Here is a 14,788-nt window from a genome sequence, read left to right on the forward strand (position 1 = left end):
GATGCTACAAAATTGATGGTTATCTTCCTCTCTATCACAATTTGCCTAATGCAGAATAACATGTTTGCACCAAGTACTTCACTTAGGAGAGTACAGGAACTGCTGGCTACATCTTAGAAGATGTGTCTAGGAAGATAAAAATAGATAAAAATACCTAACTGATGAAAACACACTAAAAAAAAAAAAAAAGAAAATGAAAAAAAGAATAAGAAACATTGCTGCAGAAGAAAAGAGCTCTGCTCATGAGAAAATCAAAGTTACATTACATGGACCTTAATCAGTAATTATAGATGGAGCTAGTAATGCCTTGAAGGACTCCATAAAAATGCCAAGGATTTTCCTGACGTTCATCAGCCTAAAATCTGATCACTATTTAGAAGGTAAATCCATTTAAATTTGATTTCCAAATACTAAGACATTGCTGCCTTGAGATGCATGTTGGAGTTTTGTCATAGTGGACTGATGGAGGTGGAGCACTGAGGGGGCTTGGCGCCGTAGATGATACCAGCCTTGGGCAGGCTTGCCCCTGGGACAAGTCAGTGACCTGCTTCTCCAGGATCAGCCCAAACCTGACCTCCACAGCCACAGTGTGTGGGGGAAAACACTGGTGCTTTGTTTCTCTTGCACTGCAGCTGGGCTCTAGCTTTAGCCATCATCTCTCTGATCAAACCCCCAGCTTTTCTAATGTGCACAAAAACACAGTTTAGAGCGGATTTAGTCACGAGATTGCCAGAACAACCCAAAGCACAACATGTGGAGGGTACATCCTCCAAAGCCACCCTGTAGGCAGCTGGCCACAATGTGCTGTTGTTTCCAAGGCCAGAGGAACAAAGGCTGTTGTTGTAGGCTAATGCCGGCTCAGTTGTGGCATGCGCCTACGTGGGTTGTTTGGGCGGAGGGACATGGGAGGAGGGAGCAAGGAGGGGTATCAGCCCCCATTGGGTGTACAAGGAGGTTTCCAAGAGGTCTGCAGTTCCTGGATGCTGGAGGTTTCTCTGCAGTTCCTGTTGCTCTGGGGAGGTATGGCTTTCTGATGGGACCCACAGGGTGTCCATCCCTGCAATGGCTTGGTGGGGTGGAGTGGTACTGGGGCCTGATGCTGGGATGAGGCAGACGTGGCTTGGGGACATGAGGTAGCTGCAGCTGCAACGTGTGAGGTTCACTTTACAAACACCAGGTGCCATCCCCAGCTGCATGGTTAGTGTCTGGGAGCTGGCATCTCTAGCAAAAATATTTAGGGATGGAAATGGTTGATGTAAAATCACCACCAGGGTGGTCATCAGGAGCCAAATCTGAATTTTAGAGTCAGTAAAGAGGCTCTGGTCTTTTCTCATCTTTGGTATGATTTTTTTGGGTAAGAACTGTGATGTGGCCACTTCTAGATTAACATGCTGTTGTGGCTTTGACTTGTGGTAGAGATAACTTAAGTCCATTCAGAAGCCAAATCTAGTATAAACCAAGGCAGATCGCTTAATGGTGAAGCATCCTGACCTGACAACGTGAACCTTGCTCTCGGTGAGATGTGTGGGGCAGGCGGTGTTTTGGGGGAGGGACCTCAGTGAGGGAGGAGGGTTTTTTTTTTGTCTACTAAATCTGTTCTGCCTTCAGGGAAAGTGAGTGGAGAGGATCCTAATGGTGTGCTTTCTGCCATTGAACTCGCGTGGTGCGTGGCTGCATAAAGTCTCTACATCCTTTCCTTTTTAGCTTTGTGTTATTAGACTTTGGTCAACAGGAGAGATTAATGCATGGTGTAATTCTTGGTAAGAGAAAAGGCCAAATTGAGGGAGCACTCAGGATTTTCTGTGTTTGTCATAATGATCACTTCTCCTTCAGTTGTGCCATCCCACCCTGGAGACCTGCAGCCATCTACAACTTGGCCAGCTCTCCCCCTCCCTCCCAAATGTTTCCTTGCTCTCTAAGCCCAGAAGTTATCAAGCAGAGTGGGATAAGGCTGGGCTTGCTGCCCCTCACCCTGGCTCCCATCCCTCTTGCAGGGCCGGGACAAGAGAGTGCCAGACTGCCCAGGCTGCAGCATCCCTTAGTAGGTACTGATGTTGTGGTCTGCTTTCTCCTGAACTGGTGATGTTATAAACCATTTACTCAGGTCTCTGGGTGTCCAGCAAGACCTTCTTCTCGGTGGAGAAAGTGAGGCTCTCCAACAAAATTCTCCAGTCTGCCCATCAGGCAGCAGCAGCATAAGAAGGATGTAGGAGAGCAGCTCGTCCCACCCAGGGCAACGAGCACAAAGGAGAGGCAAGGCTCGAGACAGATTAAAAACCCGATGGAAATAGCCCCCCGAGTCTGCCTGATACCAGCGGACACTCCTCCACCACTATGACCCAGCTTTGGAACGTTCAGAAGTCTCATTCAGTCCCTTTTCCTTTGTTTTTCTCCCCCTGGGAACAGCTCAGCTCCCCTGCGATGAGGACGGCCCCGCAGACGTCAGGCCTTGGGCGTCGCCCGCCCCGGCCGCTCGCTGCTGCCCCGCGGGGCTCAGGTTTCGCCTTCTCGCTCCAGTGACGCTGCTTGTCCTGACAGGTGCCGGCAGAGCCGTGGCCGCACGCCGGGGTCACCGCCCGTGTTGCGATGGGGTGAGCATCGAGGGGCGGCAAGTGGACATGTTAACGTAGGGGGCAGGCACTTTGCTAATCCCCAGGCCCGTGCCCAGCCGCCGTGTTCCTGCGCGACACCCTCCTCCACCATGGACTCGACTCCAGAGATGAAGAGGTATGTGGATTTTGAAGGGGAATGAAGGCACGCATTTTCCTGCAGCCGGAATAGCCAGTCCCCATAGTTCCCCTGTCACAGAAGGATGTGTGCAAGGTGGGAGTAACAGCAGCTGTGCCCATATCCTGGGAGGGATGAGGGCTAAGCTAGCCTTTGTGAGGAGACCTTTGAGTCTGCTAGCAGCCTTAGTTTAGGTGTAATGAAATTATGAGGTGTTCTTGCAGTCAGTGTTGCTAGAAACATTGGGAGTTAAGGATTTCTTCAATTTAAAGGTGACACTGTGAACTCCCTCTGTGCCCTGCACCTGCAGTCCATAATGCAACCTGCTCAGTTCCTGAGGAGGACAAGGTTTAGCCTTGCTAACAATGAGCTTCCACTTAGGCAGGAGCTGTAGCAGGACCTCCTGCCCACGAGCATTCTGCTGCCTGACATTCACTGCTTCAGTCCTCCTATGTGCTGTCAGGGTCCTGGGATGGGCAGCACCAGCCCAAGGTATTGCAGATTTTATAGGAAGTCCGTTTGGTTCCCAGCAGTAATTAAGCCTTGTTTCACCTTCCCAGCAACAAGTGTTAATCAGTCTTAGAAATCCTGCCTGGGGAGAGAAGACAAAAACCTCAGTGGAAGAGTTATCTTGGCATCATCCATCATGGTGAATACTTGTGGTGCAGTCTATCCAGGTCACCTGGCAGGTCTCCTGGGATGGCTGGAAACGTTTGACCGGTCAGAAATGGAGTTCATGTCCCAGGATCTTTTAGCACTTCAAATACTGAAACTCACTATAGCACTTTCCTACTTTCACTGCTGTTTCTTCTGCTCCATTCATGGTTAAAGGTTTCACAGGGTGTGTCATATTAGGTCAATGTCTTCCAATGCATTGACTGGTTACCAATTCTTCAGAGGTAGGAGAAGCTTCCCAAAACACCTCAGACAAGCGCTGGTGCAGGTGGCCAATTCATTGCTGATGCTCATGGGTGATCAGCTGAACAAGCAGTTTTGACTTTCTTTAGTCTACTTAAAGAGAACAAATAGCATTGATTACCAGGCAGGGAACACGTGTCCTGGAGTATTTTACTTTTGTTCTGCGTTTTCAATGCAGCTTCAAAAAAGCATGCAGGTTCTTCAAATAACTGAAGCCCTATATTTTCCTTACAGGAATAGATTCCCCAGCACGAACTTTGAAGCTGAGATTCTGACAGCTCCGCATGATAATTCAGGTATTTAAGAGGATAAATAAATAAGCTATTAAAGGAAAATATCCTCAGCTTGCTGCCACTACAGACATGTTTTAATTATTTTTGAGTTGGGGATTGTTTGGGAAGAAAAAGACACAGTATGCTAAACTGACTACAGTTCAAGTTGAGGTTAGAGTATGAATCCAAAGTGTGGAAGATGGATCTTGACCTCCAGTAGGGCTCAACATAGAGTCTCCATGCATACCTACCAGAAACACAGCTGCCAAGGATATGTGCTTTTGGAAGCAATAAGGGCATTTGATGTAAGATTGCACAGCCCTGCATGAGACACACAGAGTGTTCTTACTAGGACCAGCTAAAAGCAAATGAGAAATAAGCAGCTCCTCCAAAGGGAAAAATGAGGATCAAGGTGTTTGGCTGAGTCCTGTCCTTCATCCTCATTTTGTTTAGGGGGAAAGGCTGAATGCTACCTTTCCAATCTCTCATACTGAAGTCTGGCATGATGACTGCCTTACTACTGCAGCCCTCTGTCTGAGACTGACATCAGAGCCAATACTCAGCTGCATGGCCATAAGTCTTGCTTATGCAAGGCTTGCAAGGCTGCAAGCCTTAAGTCTTAGCATTATAGTTACTCTTCAGACCAGCAGCCAGAGTAGCTGACCAGAGCTTGTGCCCTGGCAGCAGCACTGTCATTAGGATGAGACAGCAGGAAGGTGGGTTTTTGCAATAATTGCTTGCAACCCCTTGAGTAGTCCTGGGCGTTGGTTCAGAGATGGAAATCTTGGTCTCAGCCAGCCACATTTGAGCATAAGCCTGTTTAGATAAAAAGCTTTTGCTATCACTTGCCCTCCTGACCACAAACTACAGTTCCCAGTAGGAGTTCACCTCTCCAGCAGTATGTTGCCATCCCATGCTGGCAAGAGTCAGAAATGAGGAGCACAGGGCTGACTATTTTTGTTTGAGCTGCAGGTGACTGGTTTTGTATTGCATCACCCCTCACAGCAAATGTGCCAACAATTGGCAATTTCAGTTACAGCACCCAGCATGTCTGGCACCTGCTGTGTGATTCCCTTCAACTTCTTGCCTGAGTCATCCAGAAGAGCACTCCAGTCACCTCCCTTTCTGCAAACCGAGTACCACATATCTGGTTAAGCATTTTGGAGACTTCTTGAGGCTGACCTGTAGTAATGAGGCACTTACCAAATATGCTCATGTAAAAGGGCATCTAAGAATGGTTTTCAAACCCTGAGTGTGAACAAGTTGGAAAGTGTTCATTTGAGCCCACCTGTATGGGTGGCTCCTGGGCCATGCCTCATTTGTACCATCTTTACCATCTCTGGCTTCTGTTGAGCTGGGTTTCTTCCATGAGGTAAGTGCTTTAATCTTTCACTTACCTTGAAACCACTAAGACACAATTTTAATTCATTCCCTAAGAGCTATATGTGATCCCTTCCATGAGAAGTCTCACAGCTGAGGAGTATGTAGAGGCCTTTAAGTCATTTTTGGATCATTCTACAGAGCACCAGTGCATGGATGAGTTCAACAAGGAAGAAATGCCCAACATCATGGCTAGGTAAGGAGCACTTCCTCCAGGGTGGGAAAGGCATCTGTTATCCTGAGGGCAACCTACATACAAGGGTCAGCAAACATGCTTAAAGATTTGCTGGGGCAGGAATGAACTTTTAATGCTTTTCACTTTTAAGTCCCTTAATAGCAGTCTTTAGGCTGTTTTGTATAATGACTCCAGAACACGTGCTACTTCAATCAATAAGCTCTGCTGCTGCTCAGCTTATGTGGAGGAAAGAATCAAGACCTCATTTTCGTGTCCATCTCTTTTCATTAGCTGATTTCCCAGGGATTAAAGACTGGGGGTTTTGTTGTTCATTTGTTGTTGGTTTTCAAGAGAAAGCTCCCCCACGCTCTCTGCGTGCTTTTGGGACTTCAGCACACATCAGTCCAAATAGAAACACATCTCTGATTCCCTTCTAGTGACTAATTCCTCAATCCCCTGAAATCTCCTTATTTCTATCCTAAGTTGATTTGCATTGTTTCAGTACCAACTGACGATCAATTTTGTGAAGCATTGATGCAGTACATTAATCCTGGATGACTGCAGATAGTTTTAGAACAGCCTAGATCCAAACCACAAGAAAGTTCTTTCAGGTCTGGGTAATTTGTTGGGTTGCTGTAGAAGCTGTATCCTCAACTGAGGAAAAAACAAAACCAAACAAAATAGGCAGGCACATTTTTATCCTACAGACCATTTACATGTGTGTGTGTATATATATGTATAATATATGTGTGTATATATATATATAAAATAAGCAATGAAATAGTAATTTTAAAAATCATTAGTATGGGGAAATTTTAACCTAAAAACTTAAGTGAATTTTAAGTTATGCAAAATATTGTGGCTTCCTGTGCTGCTAATTGTGGGTCGGTCAAAGGGTCTTGTCCCTCTTTAGGGCTAAGGTGCCTTGACTAGCTCACACACCCCTGGGTTTACTACTCCTTCCCCTCTGATTGAATCATTGCTGTGGTGTTTCCTGAGATGGTGTGTGGGAAACTCAGTCCCTTCCAGACAGCAGAGTAAGACCATAAAGCAGGTCAGAGCAGCAAGGCACCTTGAGCCTGGGCTTCTCATCCTCAAGCCAGGCTGGTTTTAGATGTTCTGCTAGGAGCGACATGATTGGAGTATTTTTTGGTCTTTTCACAAGAATTTTTTTCTAAGATAAAAATTATTAAAGATTCTAAGATTAATGTTGAAAAGAGAGGATTTCCAGTCACCTAGATAGCCTGATTTTTCACTTTATCTGGGCATTTATATCCAACGATGGAAACTCATATAGGTCTGCTGAAGGTGTGGAGGTTTCTCTCTGGCTCATCTTGCACCTGCCCCCCAGCAGTGTCCATTCCAGCCAGGCACAGCCCTGCTAGCCTCAAAGGGAACCCTTTTCCCTGGGTTTCCTAAGGACTTTTTGTGTGGTGCCAGCCACAGTTTCAAGGAAACTCTCTGGCAAAGGATGAGAAACATTCTACCCTGATGCTTACTATACTTTGAAATACGAGCTTGCTAATGCAGGGCTGGCTCCCAGCATGTAGCTGGGCTCCAAAGGGATTCATGTGGACAAATATAAAAATTCCTGAGCTAGCATGGCATCCAAGATACTAAAATTAAAGCATGAAGCCATGTGACATAGTGTGGTTAAGTGATGTGTGCTTCTAATTGCAGTCTTGGAAATGGAAAATCGACCATCAATGTTCTGGGAGTTGGAAGCGGCACAGGTAAGGAGCTGATGGTAGGGGATGGAGGTCCTTATGGGTAGCAGAAAGTGACACTGATATTTTGAGCAGTAGGGATGACTACTCAGGAGTACATAGCAGGGTTTCTCATTTAAATAGAATAATAGAATCATAGACAGCTTTGGATTAGAAAGCATCTTTAAAGTCCCCCCTGGTGCAGTGATCCTGTCCTGTACAGGGACACATCAGATTGCTCAGAGCCCCACCCAACCTGACTTTGAATGTTTCTAGGGATGGGGCATATATCATCTCTCTGGGAAAGCTGTGCCAGTGCCTCACTACTCTCACTGTAGAAGATTTCTTCCTTCTGTCTAGTCTAAATCTCCCCCACTTTTAGTTTAAAACCATCATCCCTTGTCCTATCTTCTTGGCCTGAAATAGTGAACAGCAAAAAAGGGTGAGGAGCCAGGACGGTGATGCTTCCTCCCTTCCTCCCCCATCTCACTTCTGAAATACTCCTGCCCAAATCTTTACAAGAAGTGGGATTAGTGTGCTGATTTTAGTTTAATCTCTGCCTCTTGATGACTGCTGCCTGATTTTCTATGTTCTAAAGCAAAGGTCCTACTCTGAGTTAGGTACAAGGGCGTCTTCAGACCTTGTTGGAGAGAATAAGAGATATCCAAGAGTTCATTCCACCCAAAGTTCTGTCTTAGAGTATCCCACCTGAAGAGATCTTTCCTTTTTACTTCACTTTTAGGGATCTCAGAGGCCAAGCTGAGTAATGCTCTGCTCCAGGTGCTGCAAAACCAATTGGCCACAACCATAAGCACAGGGCTGCATCAGCTTTTTCAAGACATTTGTCTTTGTTAGTGCTGTGCTTTTATCCAGTGACAGGTAGGGTTTGATTACAAATGATATTTGCTCCCAGAGAGAAATCCATCTTTTGAACTAATAGTTTTAATGCTATGCTAAATGCACTTGTGGTTAAAACAAAACAGGTGAATCATCCAAATTTGCTCCTAGGGAAACTGGGAGAAAATAAAAAGCAGAGAGAAGGGACAGTTTGATTTGCCAGAGTTTGGCTTTGCCTTAAAGCATATTTACAGCTCAACGTTAAGTGTTAATACTTTTAAATGAACATCAGTTTATCACTGGTTTTTTTTTGTTCTTGAGTAAAATAGCACTGAATTGTTTTCCCCAATGGGGAATGTGTTGGAGCATATGAGAAGACAAGCAGGAAGAAATCATCCAGTTCACAATTACACTCTATTTTAAACCCAAATTCTGACTAACAAAACAAGCAGCAACAGCAAAAAAACCCACAAAAAACCAAACCCCAACCTAAACACCAAAACCAAACAAAACACAAGGGAATATTGACTGTTTGCATCTTCCTCATTTTTCCTTATTTCCTCTTTAGAAGCTGTTGTAATGGAAAGGTAAAAACTCTAAAATTGCCCAGATTTACTGCATAAGTACCCCTCCAGAAGACAAAACTGATGCAGGAGTACAGACTTGCACCCCCCCCCCCAGCTTACCCATGGCTGCAGCCAGGGAGAGGAGTCAGCTAGAATGGCATTGAGCAAAAGGTTATATCTGATCCCTGACCTTTCCAGGCTTGGACTCTGATTTCAGAGCGCTCCCTGAATTAGTTTAGTTGACAAAAATATTAATGGGGCTTAGTGACTAACTCCACATCTTTGACATTTTCTGATTCACCACAGTTTCCTGTAGCTGGTTGAAATATCCTGGCTGTAACCTCCCAGTTGGAGCCAGGCTGGGTTGCTCTTTGCAGAGGGGTTCCACTCTGTTTCTGGAGTACTTTGCTATGGTTAGTGCTGAAGGGTTGTCGCTGGCAGGGCAAGCTGGAGCAGAGAAATTTCTGCTCTGAAGCATTGTATTTTACTGCTTGTTTTTGCAGTGGATTTTAGGGCATTTTAGGGCATTTTACAGGGATGGAGTGAAAAGAAAAACCTGGACATCTTTGAAGATACATGGTTGCTGTTGGTACCCTGATTTGCCACCCTAAGTAGCTCCAGGGCACGGGGCAGCAAAGCTCTTCCCTGAGCCTGGAGGGAGCCCACAACAGCACCTCTAATTGCTGGTGATCCCTATGCCAGGCACATCCTATGTGGCATTTGGGACTATCTGAAGTGATTCAGCTGCTTGCTATAGGGATCTTTCTTCCTGTCAGCAATATTGATCCATACATTTACCTTCAACAGATGGAGCAGCAGCCTCTTTCCTTGTGCCTTTGGCCAGCCCTGCACCTCTGCCACAGCATTCCTCAAGGATCGGAGATACTTTTTTCCTCCATTTTCAAAAGACTCGTCCTTCCTTATATGTCCCTGTAGTGCTGGCATGGCTGGTATTTCCCTCCTTAAACTCTGTTTACTGCAACACCTGCCAATGGTGACTTTTCTGATAGCTGGTGCATCAGCTGTAAGGCTGGGGGAGATGCAGTATCTTGTATCAATCCCTCTGTGTGTGACATTTGCAAGGAGAGGATTATTTTTAGGCCCATCCATCAGATATGACAGGAGTCTCAGGAAGGTTCACCCAGGGTGGTCACTTCTGCTATTTATTTGCATAGTACCAGAGAGATTTTGTGCACTTGGTGGGCTGTGGCCTTTCTGAAAGAAACAAGGATGACTTCCATCACTTGGGAAGAGGCTGAGAACTTCCTAGGACAGAAGGATAGGTTGCCACTTGCTCCTCTAGAAATTAGACAGCAACAGAGGAGCATCAATAGCTTGTATATATATATCTATATGTGTGTGCCATGGTTTAGTTGATTAGATGGTGTTGGGTGATAGGTTGGACTTGATGATCTCAAAGGTCTTTTCCATCTGGTTAATTCTATTCTATTCTATTCTATTCTATTCTATTCTATTCTATTCTATTCTATTCTATTCTATTCTATTCTATTCTATTCTATTCTATTCTATATTTGCAGGGTACCTACACACAAATATAGAATTTTCTATTTGCAGCTCCAAGATATTAAGTAACTAGTTAGCAGATGCCCAGAGCTGAGACCATGTGGCTGGTCCCCAAAGAGGGAAGACCCAGAGAACTGTATGTCAACGGGTTTTCCTCTTGTCACGCAGGTCCCCAGATCTCTAAACCATGTCACACCAGCAGCAGAGCAGCCATCACCTCCCTAGGGCTGTGCCAAAGGAATGGGCCACCCTGTGGCATGCTGAAGTTGCACAACTGTGCTGATTCCCTCCATGCCCCAAGTCAAACCTTGTGGGTTTTGTTGAAAACCATGCTTCATGGTTTTGCTTCTTTTCAAATATTGATCTCTAATTGTTTTGACCTGTCTGTCCCATGACCCAGAGCATTGCCATTAGCAGGTTTCTGCACTGTTGCTTATCTTTGCCTTGTTTTCAGTCTTACCTGCAAGTATCTATAACCTCCAGCAGTGAGATATCATGGTAAGATTGGTTAAATGCCACACAGTAGAGAGTGCTTCATTTCTGCCTGGGAGATTTCCTGGCAGCAGGGCAGTAGGTGCACAGACAGGATAGGATAGGATAGGATAAACCAAGTTGAAAGAGACCTTCAAGATCATCGCATCCAACCTATCATCCAACACCACCTAATCAACTAAACCATGCAACCAAGCACCCTGTCAAGTCTCCTCCTAAACACTTCCAATGATGGTGGCTCCACCACCTCCCTGGGCAGCCCATTCCAATGGGCAATCACTCTCTCTGTGTAGAATTTCTTCCTAACATCCAGTCTGAACCTCCACTGGCGCAGCTTGAGACTGTGTCCTCTTGTTCTGGTGCCGGTTGCCTGGGAGAAGAGACCAGCCCCTGTCTGTCTACAACCCCCCTTCAGGTAGTTGTAGAGAGCAATAAGGGCTCCCCTGAGCCTCCCCTTCCTCAGGCTAAGTAACCCCATCTCCCTCAGCCTCTCCTCACAGGGCTGTGTTCCAAACCCCTCCCCAGTTTTGTTACCCTTCTCTGGACACCTTCCAGCAACTCAACATCTTTCCTAAACTGAGGGGCCCAGAATTGGACACAGTACTCAAGGTAAAGCATTGTAATGCATTTGTGTTTACTGACTAGGTGAGCAGGATTTGAAAATGATCAGGATACTACAGGCTGCACACCCAGGCATCCCTATTGACAATGAAATTGTAGAGCCCAACCCACAGCACGTGGCAGCTTACAAAGGTAAGGCTGTCCCTACCTTCCTGGGCTACAGCAAGGACCAGCAATTTGAACTGTCAGTTTTTTCTGCTGGTCTGTGAAATTCATGTTTTGCTTCTACTTTTTAAAACAGAGCTGGTGAATCAAGCTCCAGATCTCCAGGATGTCTCTTTTATTTGGCACCAGATGACTTCCTCCAAGTATGAACAACAGGTGAAAGAGAAAGGCACGCATAAGAAATTTGACTTCATCCATATGATCCAGGTAATGGAGCCCTGCTTTAATATAGGAGAATTAGCTATAGCTACTCTGCTTTTCTGCTGTGTGCATGAAGTTATGGACACCAGAGCTCAGAAGTTTTCCAATGAGCAATAATTTCTGTAGCAGCCCTACAAACACCAACCCTCCTTTTCCAGGTTCTGGTCTCTGATTTATATTGGTTTAACTGGGGGTGTTTAATACTAGTGAGTAATAAAACAGGATGAATCCCAGGCCATCGCAGGTCACAACTATGCTTTGCTGCTGAAAAAAAAAAGAAGCTTGGATTTCTTGCCTTATCAGAGTCATTCAGATGACACTGAAGGAAAAAGACAGTGAGCAAACACCTATGTCAGGTTTTGGGGTCAGAAATTTCACTGCTGTGTCTCTAATACCAGTGACACTGATGTTGCATGTGACAATTGCATTTTGTGGGAAAGAAATAAAAGTGAGGAAATCTATTGTTTTCTGACTTTACTGGCTTTTCATTTTTCTTGTATTCAATTTGCTTTTCATTTCATAAGAGCTGAGCTCACCACCAGAGAGTGTTTTAGGATTTGAGGGCTGGATCAAGGACTAAGCACAAGTCCCAGGGGCAGCCTTTGAAATGAGCCCTGCTTTGTCCTAGTGCAAATTCCTAAGTGTCTAACAGAGGTCCAGCCTGCCCATAACCCAGACGTGTCCAAGAAATGCTCCTGGCGATAAGGACCATCCACAGAAAGCAGGGGGCTCACCTCTGCCCACATTTTCCAACCACAAAACTGCACTGAGCTTGAAAAGCAGATTAGCATCTGACTGGTGGCCAAGGCTGAGCAGAATGTCCATGGAATGGATCCCAGGCTATTGGTGCCAGCAGACAGCTGGAAATGTTCGGTCCTGTGGGGCATCCCTAAACATGTTGTGATGAGTCAGGAGAGGCTGGAAAGGAACTGGGAAGTGATTTAAAACACAAAGAAAGGGTTTAAACCTTTGAAGGGCCATTGCACTGGGGAGGAGGACTTACTGCTGTGTGCAAATCTTGTCATTCCTAGATGCTGTACCGTGTAGAGGATATACCAAATACTATCAAGTTTTTCCACAGCTGCCTCGACCATCATGGTAAACTCCTGATCATAATTTTGTCAGGTAAGAGGCACCTTTTATTTTTCACTTGATTGCTGGTGTTTTGAAGAGCTTTGAGGTTTGAAGGCCACAAATATGTGTCGTGGGATTTCAGTAGCACTTGTTCTATAATAATTACATGAAACAAATGCTGTATTTCATAGGCAGCATGCAATCTGAGCCTCTTGGAGCATAATGTCTGATGGGACCACTTAGCTCTAGCCTTTGTGCTCTAGCTTCCTTGATTATGGTGCAGATTAATTGCTCCATACCTCAAATAGACCTCCTGCTGTGAAATTACTGGATAGAGGGAAGTGTGGCTGTTCATGGATGAGGCTCAGTCATTCCTGGTGAAATCAGCACTGTGAAAAACACAAGCTAAGATATGAGAGGACCTGTCTTTGGGCTCTTCTCTCTGCAGACCCCAGCAGGACAGTTGGGTACTGGGCTTTATGGCAGGGCAGTAAAAAGAGGCACTTAACACTATTAAAACTTATTTTTTAAAAGGAGTGTTTTCCCCCATGTGCCTTTCATGAATCCCTGGCTCATAGTGCAGTGGATGAAGCACACTTCTCCATGTTTGCCATTAAAACTCCTTCTCACATTGCCAGTAGGATGTTTCCCTTGCTAGCTGGGATTGGCTTTTTCAGGTATGTATCCTTTGATGTGCACTTAAAATTGGGTCCAGTGTATAAACACACCTTCACTTCTCTAGCAAAGAGACATTAAACAAGCAACATGCATGTGCAGGTGCACAGTGAATTGGTGTACTCTGAGTGCTCTCTTCCAACTGGACAAATCCTATGTTGGAGACCCTTTGGAGTTTCCTTTAAGCAGGAGAGTTTTGGAAGGAAGGCTGAGGGACATCAGTTTTAAACCTCTTCAGGCACAAACACATGTAAGTGGACTCAAGTAAAGGGAAACAGCTTCTCCTGCTTCTGGAAAGGTCTGGACCAGCAGTGAAGGAGTATTGCAGACTCACATAGTAGTTGCATTAGTTGGTGTCTGACTGCCTTGATTTTTGCAAAAGTAACCTTCTCTCATGCTCTGGCAGACAGCAGCGGATGGGCCAGCTTATGGAAGAAGTACAGACACTGCTTGCCTTCCACTGACAATGGCCACTACATCACCTCCAATGGCATCACAGAGATTTTAAAGAAACTGGGTATTGAATATCGTGCCTACGAGTTCCCGTCGGGCTGGGATATCACCGAGTGCTTTATCGAGGGGGACCCAGTTGGAGGCCTCATGATGGATTTCCTGACAGGGACAAAAAACTTCCTGGGCACAGCCCCGCCAGGACTGCGGCAGCAGCTGCAGGAGGCTCTCTGCCAGCCTGAGTGCAGCAGCAAAAAGGATGGGAGAATCATCTTCAGCAACAACTTGAGTATGATTGTGGTTGAATCCTAGAGTCCAGATTGCACCAGGAAAGCTGAAGTGGGTATGGAGGTGATACAGTCATAGAACGTGTAGCTTTGAAAGAAGGCAACTGGCAGGCAAGAAAGCAGAGTTCAGCTGCAACCTCCCATGCCCAGCCAACAGCAGCAGAGCCACCTGCAACACAAGGAATGAGCTCTTTGTCCCGCTGATGTGAGGACCAAGGTTCTGAAACCTGGCTATTTCATACAGCCCTAGGAGAACATTTTCTAGAAAGTAAAGAGCTTCATCTCACTATAAGCCTAAATGGACTTGGTTTTTATAACACTATGCATCCTGTCTGTGACTTGACAGAGGGATTTCCAATTTTCCATATAGCAAGCACCTTTACATACCTAAAGATGTGCCTGTATGACCAGGCACTGCTTTGCAGTCAGGAGGAGGCTGCAGTCCTTGTGCTGGCTGCATACAGACCCATTGCTTCCAGCAGCACCAGGAAAAACCAGCAAGGTGTCCCCACTGCTTTGCACCCCAGCAATGCACCTCACTGGATGCAGCCCTGAGCTGTAAGATGTTCTGTGCTAGGATATTTCATGTGGTTTTATGAACGTAGCCATTTCCTGCCCCAAGCATCTTAGCATCTCACAATACATTAGCAGCAGCAGCTTAATAGTAGTGATGGGAGCCTGAGCTCCAGGTGAGCAGGGAGACTTGGTGATCTCAAAG

The 14,788-nt window shown here is 45.7% G+C and overlaps 1 protein-coding gene across 3 annotated transcripts; it reads left to right on the forward strand.

The window, feature by feature from the left end:
- Positions 1 to 935: 935 nt before the first annotated feature.
- On the forward strand, positions 936 to 14,362 carry LOC137441523 (carnosine N-methyltransferase 2). Of its 3 annotated transcripts, XM_068139175.1 has the most exons (10): positions 936 to 1,020; positions 2,407 to 2,578; positions 2,614 to 2,727; positions 3,880 to 3,941; positions 5,355 to 5,493; positions 7,153 to 7,205; positions 11,243 to 11,350; positions 11,460 to 11,590; positions 12,616 to 12,709; positions 13,740 to 14,362. In XM_068139175.1, the coding sequence occupies exons 1-10, from the start codon at positions 981 to 983 to the stop codon at positions 14,093 to 14,095; spliced, it is 1,269 nt and encodes a 422-aa protein (XP_067995276.1). In that variant the 5' UTR covers positions 936 to 980; the 3' UTR covers positions 14,096 to 14,362. The 3 variants fall into 3 exon arrangements, with proteins under 3 accessions (XP_067995276.1, XP_067995275.1, XP_067995274.1); XM_068139174.1 differs by having other exon boundaries at positions 2,539 to 2,727; XM_068139173.1 differs by lacking the exons at positions 936 to 1,020; positions 2,407 to 2,578 and having other exon boundaries at positions 2,586 to 2,727; positions 5,439 to 5,493.
- Positions 14,363 to 14,788: the final 426 nt, after the last annotated feature.

This window comes from Melanerpes formicivorus, unplaced genomic scaffold (assembly GCF_026170545.1).
Source record: "Melanerpes formicivorus ecotype bairdi unplaced genomic scaffold, bMelFor1.0.p_v2 SCAF_5, whole genome shotgun sequence".
Taxonomy (NCBI): domain Eukaryota; kingdom Metazoa; phylum Chordata; class Aves; order Piciformes; family Picidae; genus Melanerpes; species Melanerpes formicivorus.

Coding starts and splice junctions, on each gene's coding strand:
- LOC137441523 (XM_068139175.1), top strand. CDS start 981: ATGCTGGAGGTTTCTCTGCAGTTCCTGTTGCTCTGGGGAG. Junction 1,021..2,406: donor GTTCCTGTTGCTCTGGGGAG/GTATGGCTTTCT, acceptor CCCTGGGAACAG/CTCAGCTCCCCTGCGATGAG. Junction 3,942..5,354: donor AGCTCCGCATGATAATTCAG/GTATTTAAGAGG, acceptor TCATTCCCTAAG/AGCTATATGTGATCCCTTCC.